At 34.6% G+C, this 12,432-nt stretch overlaps 1 protein-coding gene across 1 annotated transcript; it reads right to left on the bottom strand.

The window, feature by feature from the left end:
- Positions 1 to 8,243: 8,243 nt before the first annotated feature.
- LOC118050973 (laccase-1) lies at positions 8,244 to 11,118 on the bottom strand. Its single transcript, XM_035061463.2, has 5 exons — positions 10,928 to 11,118; positions 10,619 to 10,770; positions 10,145 to 10,386; positions 9,909 to 10,037; positions 8,244 to 9,809 (listed from the first exon to the last, which is right to left on the bottom strand). The coding sequence occupies exons 1-5, from the start codon at positions 11,033 to 11,035 to the stop codon at positions 8,701 to 8,703; spliced, it is 1,740 nt and encodes a 579-aa protein (XP_034917354.1). The 5' UTR covers positions 11,036 to 11,118; the 3' UTR covers positions 8,244 to 8,700.
- Between the last annotated feature and the right edge of the window lie 1,314 nt (positions 11,119 to 12,432).

Genomic DNA, 12,432 nt, shown 5'->3' with positions numbered 1-12,432 from the left:
CGCTCGCCCTGTTTTTTTCATTTTGGATAATGGGGAATCTTCCCCGCTCATTCTAGTATTATTTTTTTTCTAAATAAAAGAATGAAAATATATAAATTCCATGAGTTTAACTATTAATATACATACATATTGGATTATATATTATGATAATAATTAGCTAGCTAAAGTCGTTACTTTCTCCTTCGGTCTTTGTTGCAATCAATTTCATCCCACGGTTGTAATAGTATTCGAGTTAATTACTTGGGTACAAGAAACTCCTTCCCGGTTTATTATTAAAAAAAAAAGCTAAATAATATGGAAAAATTATTGTATTTTTTTATTATATAAAAATATTATGAATTGCTTTTGTAATTTTTTTATATTATTTTTTTTCCTTTTTTTTTCTCCCTCGTTAGTTTCTTTCTTTTCTTTGATTTTCAAGTTTGACCATTTAAAATTTCAAAACAATCCTTTAATTGTTTCCCTTTGGATTTGGTCTTTGTTTTTTAATTATTATTTATTTTATATGAAATTATTTATAAAATTGGGAGTTTGTTTCAATTTCATTCTCCTTTTAATTTTTTAATATGTCAAATTTGGTTTTTATTTTTTTTAATTGATATTTATTTTATTTTGAATTTTTTCTTAATTAAATTTATTTTTTAATTCAATCCCTTAATATTTAGTTTTATTTTATTTTTATGTCAAATTTAGTTCTTATTCTTTTGATTGCTATTTGTTTTATTTTGTCAAAAAATTTAAATTTAAATATATTTTTTAATTTAATCATTCAATATTAAATTGGTTATGAAATAAGTATCTTGGTTGAACCCAAGACTAAGATTTTAACAGATTACAAGTTTGGAAGATCAACTCAGATTTAGAAGATTTCGTTCGAGGTTGCTTTGTTTTTTTTTTCTTTTTTTTTTAAGCTTAAGCATTTTTAGTTTCATCTTTCAATATTTTTTTAATTCGAGATTAAGCCTTGTTACTTTTTTATGGTTTGCTTTCCAGGTCATTTCTCTGACGATGTGTGTGGTCTCTTTTAGTATCAGAATGCAGTTTTTTGTAGTGATATTAAAATTGTCTCAGTGTTTTTTTTTTTTTTTTCTAGTTATAGGGTGGTGTCCATGGTGGAACAACAATAAATCTCCAACAATTTTTTATTTATTTTGGTAATTTATATTTTGTAGTTAATTATTGCCATTTGTTTTTACATTATTTACTATCTATTTTTTTTTAATCATATTATTAAATTAATTAAATTTAATTGAGTAAATAAGTCGTGTTTTAATTATTTTTAAAATATTGGTGTTATCTAAATATTGTTTTATATTTAAAAAGTTCACTTTGACCGTGATGCATAGCTGACACTAACCTAGTGAAGGTACTAATTATATAGTTTTGTTTTTTTTTACTTTCCAAGGAGTGACAAACAGCTAGCCCAATTGTATCTTTTCCTTTTTGCTTTGGTTACGAGAAGAATTCTTGCAATTTTTTTTTTTTTTTCACTCTTTATTTTCCCTTGGAGCTAACGAATCCGGTTCATCCTTTTAGAATTGTTTCCATTTTGTGTGTGTTTATATATATATATATATATATGAGTCCGTACGGTTCACCCTTTCACTTTCCATCTGTAATGAACCGCTAATTTAATATGAGTCCGTACGGTTCATCTTTCGCTTGCTTTTTCTCCTCCACCTCCTCTTCATGAACATGAAATAAAATTACTAATAAACCATCAAAAAAGGGAGAAAAAATAAAATAAAAACCCTAATGCGCGGGACAATAACATGTGAAAAGTGTCCGTTGAGTGGGGATTTAAAAATGAAAAGGACTTTCTCTTATTATATAATAATCCAAGATTGTTTTTTCTTGAACTCAAAAATAAAATTTTCATGTCTTATTTATAAAAGAACAACAATTTCTATGACGTCTAATATATCATGTTCAATGCCAACCAAGCAGAGGCGGAATTATGGTGGCTGGCAAGGGCAAGAGCCCTGCAATCAAAGTTTTTTATTTTCAGTTTTTTTCTGAAATAAATTAGATTTGTAGTGTAAGGCTTAATATGATAAAATTAGTATATTATAGGGATGAAAATAGAATTGAATCGTTTTGACCCTGATTTTACAGCTCAACCAGCTTTTTAAAATGTTTTTCAAATAGTTTTTTATTTAAAAAAAAACATCAAATTAATATTTTATATATGTTTTTTTAATAATTTTAATGTATTTTTATATGCTTTACCTCGGTTATGGAGCCTCAAACGCCATGGACTATGGAAGCTGCAGCATTTAAAGAATCTTCACCTTCATTCCATGATCGTCGACGGTGTTTCATGTGATATCATTAAGTCTTCAAGAATGTGTTAAATGTCTTAGGGCCTTTCCTATTAATTTTCCCAGCACAGTACAAAAAATGCAGAACCGTTCACGAGAGGAGGATGAGTGTAGTAAAAACTGTGTGTATTTTTATTGACGTTAATATCCAGACCAGCTTGTGTGCATATTGATTAATTTTACGGATTCTAAAATTAACAATTATATAAACTTTCAATACCTATCATATAAGCAACTAAAAAGTTCCAACTACCATCCAAAAAAAGTAAATTTTTTAATCTCACACTTTCACTACTAGATTACTTTTTAGATGGTTTGATACTTGATTTGCTTTAGCCAAGAAATTAATATAAAGCTAGCATCGATATAAAGTTCTAGCCTGAATCTTCTTACATTAAAACAAGAAAAGAACATGCTTTCAGAAAAGCTACGGCCATGGGAAGAGGAATATGTAGAAGGTCAACAGTAGAGATTATACCTCAAAAAACAAGGAAAAATATAAATATTTTCTTTTTGGTTCTACGGGTGGCCAGATGTATTGTATTCCTAACAGGCAGCAATCAATTAAAGTGAAAAAAAGATATATTTTCAAGGACAGTCGCTCTTGAGTCTTGATACCACCACCTTGAAGAAGCTTTTAAATTTCTTTTTCACTTGCACACATTTGTTCTTCCTTTTCAACTTAGCTATCATAACACTTTTAGAGCTTACTTACCACAGATCTTTGAAACATTTTGGTGATCTTGCAAGATGCTATCATTATAATTGGAATCACCATGAGACATTCCCGTGAATCTCAACCTCTCAAGTTTCAGTTATAAAAAGCATAAATACTTCGACTCGTTATGGTTAGATTAGCGAGGCTAATCATGAAGCTATTGATCATTTGCTAAAGGGATATCAAGATCTTGGGATTTAGATTCTATAAACATAGAAATTGTTATCAAGTCATCACTATGAAAATAATGGCCGTGGTTAACTCATTTTAACACGAGAAGCTTCCAAGCCCATGATTATTAGAGAGACATTCATCCCCTAATAAGTATCTACAGTCTTTGTTTCTGGGTCCTCCTCGTCAACTAGCAAGTTGCTATTTATTGCCCCAAAAAAATATCCCCTAAGAGGATCGTATTGAATGGGCTTGTGAGGGGATGAGACTAATACCAAATGCTACCTCAATGCATAAGCCATAGTTGGTCTTCTGCATATTAATTTTGTTGTCTGTTTATCCAATTCTTATTGTTGAATGTTCATGTCAGTAAACTGGGATTTTTTAATGTTGTGTGTGTGTGTGTGTGTTGTTGCGCACAGTTTAGTATTTTTCCCAAAAAAAGAGCATACATTATCAAGCAATCAAAGGAAAATAATGTAATGAAACGAAAAGCTTGCCGGATAATCTCTGGCCTCACTGGATTACTTTGCCTCGCCCAAAAACCACAAATTTGTACCAAGCTGTACTACGATTATCAGCACACAAAACTTCATTATACTTCTCCACTTGCCTATTCACAAGTGTTAGAATTATGAGATTTTGCCTTTAGAAAGATAGAATTAAGATCAGTTTTTCATATTTGAATTCTGTAACAGTTTATCTCCTTCAGGATTTGCAGCAGAAACATTCTGCTTAGTCTAGGATTTCAATTCCAATAATCTCTCAAGTTTGTTGAGAGTTCTAATGCATTTCAAGTTCTATGTAAGCCTATATATAGGCATTTGAAGTTAATGAAATATATTAATCTTTCTACTCAACTCTGCCATCTTAAATCTGTTTCCTTTTTCTTTACGTAAACTGTATTGTTTAAGTTTAATTCATTTCCATCAGTGGTATCAGAGCAAATAGATCCTACGGGCTGTGGGGCAAACAAATTTTTCTTTCTTTTGAGTGATAACAATAAGAGAAGGTGAGGCAAACACAGAGAGGGTGAGCGAAACACTTGAGAGTTATTTTCTTTCTGTTTTTTGTCAATGTCTTCTTCAAACAATATTGTATCTGCAATTCCAATTTTTAGTGGATAACTCTATCATATTTGGGCTGTCAAAATGAGATTTTATCTAAGATCTCATGGCTTATGGAATGTTGTGGCAACCGATTCTGATCCTCCACCATTGAATGCAAATCCTACAATTGCTCAAATGAAAGCACATGAAGAAGAAAAACTCAAGAAGGACAAAGCCATTACCTGTCTTCATTCTGGTCTTGCAGATCATATTTTCACAAAAATTATGAATATGGAAACACCAAAACAGGTATGGGATAAGCTTCAAGTTGAATTTGAAGGCAGCAGCAGAGTCAAAGCAGTTAAACTTCTTGCATTTAAGAAGGAATTTGAGTTGATGAAGATGAAAGACAATGAATCTGTCAAAGATTATTCTGGCAGATTAATGGATGTTGTAAATCAAATGAGGCTTCTTGGAAACACATTTGAAGATCATAAGGTAGTAGAAAAACTTATGATGTCTGTTCCTCAAAAGTTTGAAGCTAAAATCTCAGCAATAGAAGAATCTTGCGATCTGCAAAGTCTGACTATTGCTGAGTTAATTAGCAAACTTCATATTCAGAAGCAAAGAGTTCATATGAGAGATGATGAGCCAGTTGAAGGGGCTTTCCAAGCAAACAACAGGGAAAGGAGTGCTGGTAATCTACCAAGAAACAAACCTGTCAAGTATGCTAAAAGGAAATCAAGTATACCTTCAAAAAGACAGACTTTCTCACCATGTTCTTATTGCAGAAGAACTAACCATACTGAGAAAGATTGCTGGTTTAAGGGGAAAGCTTCTCTTCAATGTTTATTCTGTAATAATCTCGGTCACAGTGAGAAATATTGCAAAATCAAGAAGAAGCAACCTCAGCAACAAATACAACAACAAGCAAATGTTTCTGAAGAAAGCAAAGATGAGGAGGAGCATTTGTTTGTTGCAACACAAGCTAGCAATACCTCTGAACAGAATACATGGCTTATAGACAGTGGCTGCACAAGTCACATGTCCAAATTTCTGTCAATTTTCTCCTCTATTGACAGATTAGTTCAACCGAAGATTAAGCTGGGAAATGGAGATATTGTGCAAGCTAAGGGGAAAGGAACTATTGCAGTCAGCACAAATAGAGGTATTAAAACCATCACAAATGTTCTTTACATTCCTGAACTAGATCAGAATCTCCTTAGTGTTGCACAAATGCTTAAGAATGGTTATGAAGTCTCTTTTAAAGAGAAATTTTGTTTTATCACTAATACACATAATTCAGAGATAGCAAAAATCAAGATGGATGGTAATAGCTTCTATTTGAAGCTTGATGCTGTTAATGGACATGTGTTTAGTGCAAAGATTGATGAAAGCATTCTTTGGCACAAAAGATTCGGTCATTACAATCTTAATTCATTAAAGTTGTTGTATGATACTGGAATGGTAGAAAACATGTCTGCAATACATGTTACTGCTCATACATGTGGAAGTTGTGAACTGGGAAAGCAGCATCGACAACCATTTCCTAAAGGTATATCCAAAAGGGCAACACACATGTTGGAGCTGGTTCACTCAGACATATGTGGACCTATGAGCACAGCTTCTTTGAATAATAATGTGTATTTTATATTATTCATTGATGACTATAGCAGAATGACTTGGGTTTATTTTCTGGAAAACAAGTCACAAGCTTTATCTATGTTCAAAAACTTCAAAAGCATGGCTGAAACTCAAAGTGGTCAGAAGATCAAAGTGTTGAGAACTGATAATGGTGGAGAGTATATTTCGAAGGAGTTTAATGCCTTTTGTTCAGAAGCTGGAATTGTGCACCAGCTGACGACTCCTTACTCTCCACAGCAGAATGGAGTTTCTGAAATGAAGAATAGAACAATGATGGAGATGTCCAGATGTATATTGTTTGAAAAGAAGTTGTCAAGGTTTCTATGGGCTGAAGCAGTAAATACTTCAGTATACCTGCTTAATAGACTTCCAACCAAGTCTGTTCAAAACAAAACACCATTGAAGGCATGGTCTGGAGTCCGGCCTACTGCCAAACATTTAAAAGTGTTTGGATCATTGTGCTATTTTCATGTTCCATCTGCCAAAAGAGGAAAACTGGATGCTAGAGCAGAAAAAGGGATTCTTGTGGGATATGCAACAGAATCAAAAGGTTACAGAGTTTTCAATCTGAATTCAGCCAAAATTCAGGTCAGCAGAGATGTGCAATTTGATGAAAATGCCTGCTGGAATTGGGACTTAAAAGAAGTTCAACAGACTATCACAGCTGCCTTTGAATCACCAGTACAAAGTATTGATGATGAAGATCAACAAGCCATTGAAGCAACTTCAGATACAACAGTACTTAAGGTTAGACAACTGTCTGATGTGTATGAAAGATGTAACCTTGTACATGCTGAGCCTACAAATTACTCTGAAGCTGCAGGAGATCCAGCTTGGATTGAAGCAATGAAATCAGAAATTGATTCCATTGAAAGAAATGGGACTTGGAGATTGACTGAAATTCCTGGAGATAAAAAGGCAATTGGAGTGAAGTGGGTTTTCAGAACCAAATTCAATCCAGATGGTTCAATCTTCAAACACAAGGCTAGATTGGTTGTTAAAGGTTTTGCTCAAGTTGCTGGAGTGGATTATGGAGATACTTTTGCACCAGTAGCTAGGCATGACACTATAAGACTCCTACTTGCTCTTGCGGGACAAAAAGGATGGAAAGTTTATCATTTAGATGTGAAGTCTGCTTTTCTAAATGGTATACTACTTGAGGAAATTTATGTTCAGCAACCAGAAGGCTTTGTTGTTGCTGGTGATGAACACAAAGTTTACAAACTACACAAAGCTCTTTATGGTTTGAAACAAGCACCAAGGGCTTGGTACAGCAGGATTGATACTCATTTGATTCAACTAGGATTCAAAAGAAGTGAAAATGAAGCTACCCTACATCTGAAACAAGATGAAGATGGTTTGCAGCTGGTGATATCACTCTATGTAGATGACATGCTAGTTACTGGAAGCAATGCAAAGTTGCTGGAAGAGTTCAAAACTGAAATGCAAGATGTTTTTGAAATGTCTGATCTTGGCATTATAAACTACTTTCTTGGAATGGAAATACAACAATGTAGTTCGGGTATTTTTGTTTCACAAAGGAAGTATGCTGTTGATTTACTCAAGAAGTTCAAGCTTGAGTCATGCAAAGAAGTAGCAACTCCTTTAGCACAAAATGAGAAAGTTTCAAAGAATGATGGTGAGAAACTTGAAGATCCCTCTGGATTTAGAAGCCTAGTGGGCAGTTTGCTATACTTGACAGCAACTAGACCTGACTTAATGTTTCCAGCTGGTTTGCTGTCAAGGTTTATGAACTCACCTAGCAACATTCACATGGGAATTGCTAAAAGAGTGTTGAAGTACATCAGAGGAACAATTGATCTTGGCATCTGGTATTTGAAGACAGGAGGAGTAAATCTGATTGGTTATACAGACAGTGACTGGGCAGGGAGTGTAGATGACATGAAGAGCACCTCTGGATATGTTTTTAATATTGGTTCAGGTGCAATCTATTGGAATGCAAAGAAGCAAGAGGTGGTGGCACAATCAACAGCTGAAGCAGAGTATATCTCCATGGCAGCTGCTGCAAATCAAGCAATTTGGTTGAACAAATTGCTTGCTGATTTGGGTCAAGAACAAAGCTCACAAACTGAGCTTCATTGTGACAATAAATCTGCCATTGCTATTGCTCTAAATCCGGTTCAACATGGCAGAACCAAGCACATCAATGTGAAGTTTCATTCTATAAGAGAAGCTGAGAAGAACAAGCTTATAAAGCTACACTACTGTCCAACAGATGTTCAACTTGCTGATATAATGACTAAAGCTCTTCCTAGATCAAGACTGGAATTTCTAAGGATGAAACTTGGTTTGTCTAAGGCAAGTCTCAAGGAGGAGTGTTAGAATTATGAGATTTTGCCTTTAGAAAGATAGAATTAAGATCAGTTTTTCATATTTGAATTCTGTAACAGTTTATCTCCTTCAGGATTTGCAGCAGAAACATTCTGCTTAGTCTAGGATTTCAATTCCAATAATCTCTCAAGTTTGTTGAGAGTTCTAATGCATTTCAAGTTCTATGTAAGCCTATATATAGGCATTTGAAGTTAATGAAATATATTGATCTTTCTACTCAACTCTGCCATCTTAAATCTGTTTCCTTTTTCTTTACGTAAATTGTATTGTTTAAGTTTAATTCATTTCCATCAACAAGCATCACTAACATATGTAACATACAAAACTACTTGAACTACTTGACTACTTGATGCACTCGTAAAAATTTAAGGAAAAAAACATGTAAAAGTAATTAAGTACATTAAATGCAGCGAGGCATTGACTAGTAGCTTAAGAAGAGGATTAATTAGCAGGAGGGGAGATCTTGAGGGGGGGGAAGCATGCTTTGAGATGGTCCCTGGCCATTTTGGACAATAAAGCCAGTTGCTAGACCCCATGAAGTATGTGGCTCAAGGTGACAATGTATGAACCAAACTCCTGGATTATCTGCCTTGATCCTAATAGCAGCCCATCCCCCACTTGGAACTGCCACTGTATTCCTTTCTGGAGGATCGACAAGATTGTATCTTGTCGGATCCTCGGCTTCGTTGAAGTTTCCAAATCCACTCCCAACAATGAAGAAGTTGTGGCCATGGACATGAATTGGATGGTTCTCCAAATTAACAAAACTTGTGTCTTGCAACACAATTTCTATGTTTGTGCCATAAGGCACTACTATAAGTTTCGTCCCGAATTTCGTGTTCATGTTTTGAGTCAATGGATCCCCACCAGTATAATCAAAATTATTTGGTGGTTTTTCTGGGAAATCAGAGGAGAAACTACTGGTGGTGAGGTTCTTGTAATAGCTTTCTAATATCGAGATGGAAGGGCGAACGAATGATTGGTTGTTCATTGAAGCGAACAAACTCTTGCCCTTGTAGCCCAAGCAGGTTTTGTTTTCTGGACAGTCTTGAATGTTAAGACTTATAGTTGTTATCACTCGTTTGTCAATTGTCTTAGGCACATTACATGGGTACTGAGGGGATGCAAGACTCTTAATCTTGTCCGAAAAATTTGTTGCAAATGCAGTGTCTTCCATTTCTGGAAGGTTGTGAAGTTTAAGGCTGCTCGGATCAACCGGGGATTTTCCTTTCCAGGTCCTTGCATTGTTGTACCTCAAGAAGCCGATTGTGGTGGAGTTGTTGAAGGGGAACACAGAGGTAAGATAAGGCCTTGCTGCCATGACAAACATGCCTGTGAAGTCTGGAACTTGGTTTGCAGTCATTAAAACAGTAGTGGTCTGTCCAGGAGCAATCATAATGGAAGTGGTCGAGAAGGGTTTAGTGTAGACTGCATCGACCTCCACCACCGTCAACGTATGTTTCGCTATCGCGAAGAAGAGCTCATCCGCTAGAGCTGCATTGATGATCCTAAGCATGTAGGTCTTGCCATATTCCACCGTCTGAATAAAAGTATCTGCAGAATAAAATTAGCAAATTAACCATTTCAGGTCATCTTCAATATTGTTTATAGTGCTAAGAAATGTAAAGAGGAACAGTGTGGTCTTACAATTACCTTGGTTAGAGCAGGGATAGAGAGGTCCTGGCAATCCATTAATGGTGTAGGCATTGGAACTGTCTGGCCCTGCTCCTGTCAGCATCATTCTGTTTTCAACTTCATCTGGATCCCCATTCCACCATTCTCCTGCATTTTATTACACATAAAACACGTCAAGAATTAACTAACAACATTAGACACTCGTCTGTGTCTCTCTATCTTCTTTATGAAAAGAGTAAACATATAATTATTACCAAAAATGATGGGGATTTCAGCTTGAATTGGGTGTGAGAATGGATATGGGATGCGAGGGTAGATGATGAAAGCACCGTAAACAGATGCTCTTTGCCAAGCATAGTGAGCATGCCATAGCAGTGTCCCTCTCTGGCCAGTAACAGTGAACCTGTAGGTGTAGGACTGGCCTCCTCTAATGGGGCATTGGGTGACGTAAGCTGGTCCATCAGCCCATCCTGTTCTTAGCTGCCTTACACCATGCCTGTTACGCTCAAATTTCGAACACAAACATGTCAGATAAACTCCAATACATGTACTGCATAAGAAAATGTCGGCTTTCATACCATATGGATATACGTTTCAGCTTTTTCTGGTCAAAAGATGGTAGTTTTTTTTTATTATTATAAAATAATATAAATTACATTTTAGAATCTCACCTAATAATTTATAAGTTTTTACTATGCTTATACTAGCTAGGATGTATCCAAACTCACCAATGAAGAGTAGTATTTTGAGCAATCCGATTTTTGACGTTAATCTCAACATTATCACCTTCATGAACAGCTATAGCTGGGCCTGGATACTGCCCATTCACCATTAGAAGCTGCTTCGTTGTGCACAAACGTGTCACCTGCTTCCACTCAACCTGAAAAAGTACACAAATTTGTATTAAATTGTGTGTTTATATATATATATAATATATATATATATATATATATATATATCATTCCTGTAAGTCTACATATTGGTTGAAAAGGCTACTAAGAGAGATTTAATATCTCTAAGATGTGCGTATGGCTTACATTAAATTGAAACCTTCTGGTTGTTTGTGAAGAACAGCACGGTAAAGCCGCGGCGATTATAGCTAGTGATGCTAGCAAAATACCATAATGTTTGCGCACACCCTCCATTGCTGCCACTCCTAGATTGTCTATGAACTAGAGCACAGTAGTATTACAAGTTACAAAAAACATTCATGCACCCAGGAGATATATATATAGGTAGAAAGTTTGCGATTCTCTAATATTTTAAAACTTAATTATATCATATATATTATATATATATATAGCAACTTTAATTATTCGATACAGGGACAGAATTGTATGATGCTGGATGATGGGGTGGGTGAATAGTGCCCATCGCCCAACGACAATTCTAGCAGAGCATAATTGAAATTCCACCAAAAAAGTGTTCGATGGGCTAGCATTGGCAGCTAAAATAAGATAATAATATAAACAGAGGTTGAACTTTTGTATGGCAATAAAAGATCACTGTCAGCTTCAAACCCAACACTAACTATTATTTTCTTATCTTCATTCCTACTCTCTTGTCACTTAGCACACTAATTGGACTCTTAATAAAGATCTGAAGTTAGGTGGGTTGGTGTGGGTTCGAATCGAGCCAGGAGCGGACTAGTCCAGTATCTTTTGGTTTGCCACGACAGCACAAATTCGTTGTAGTTTCCTTCAAGATTGGTGATGATGTAGGATGGTCAAAGTAAGTAGGGGAAACAGTTACCAGTCAGAGGAGGAGAATATTGAGTTGATGGCGACTCAGATTTGAGAAACGTGTGTGTAGACTAATCCAGACACCCACGATTATAAAAAATTAAAAAAAAAAAATCTACTTACATATCAAGATTTGAGCTCTAGTGCTTAAATAAAAAAACAAATAATTGAATTTTAGCGATTACTGATAGCATTTCTCAAACAATTGCTTCTAACATGCATGTTTTTTGGTAGAATTTATTTATTTATTTATATAGACTTTAGTGTGATTGTGATGAATCTTAATTAATTTACATTGGATCAAGTGAATAACAATTGTGGAATGTTATCGTGAATAGGATTTTTATACTATGACTTTTAAGAAAATGCCGCTCAAAGTCAATTTCGCATCAAAGTTTTTTGTTATATAAAAATGAAAAAAATATTAAAAAAGCTATCAACATCCTAATGACAAGACATGTTTAACGATTATATTACTACTTGGTTGATTCTTTGATTAAAAAAAAAACAAAGAAAAATCTTCTAGTAATATTGTTTTATATATATATATATATATAAAAAGAAAAAACTTCTTGAAGATCTCACATAAAATTACCATTACACCTCTTGCAACTCATTATCCTAAACCTCATTACAGGGTATTAATTCCAACATTATCATACTAAAAAATAAATTCATGGCGACTTTATCTCTTGAGGGTTGACACACGCAAACCATATCCCTTCCGATATTTTGCAATACACACACAAAATTCAATAATAACTTGATACAAATTACACGAAATAAAAAAAAATCAAAAA

Source organism: Populus alba, chromosome 15, assembly GCF_005239225.2.
Source record: "Populus alba chromosome 15, ASM523922v2, whole genome shotgun sequence".
Lineage (NCBI taxonomy): Eukaryota > Viridiplantae > Streptophyta > Magnoliopsida > Malpighiales > Salicaceae > Populus > Populus alba.
This window is presented reverse-complemented; position numbering and strand designations above follow the sequence as displayed.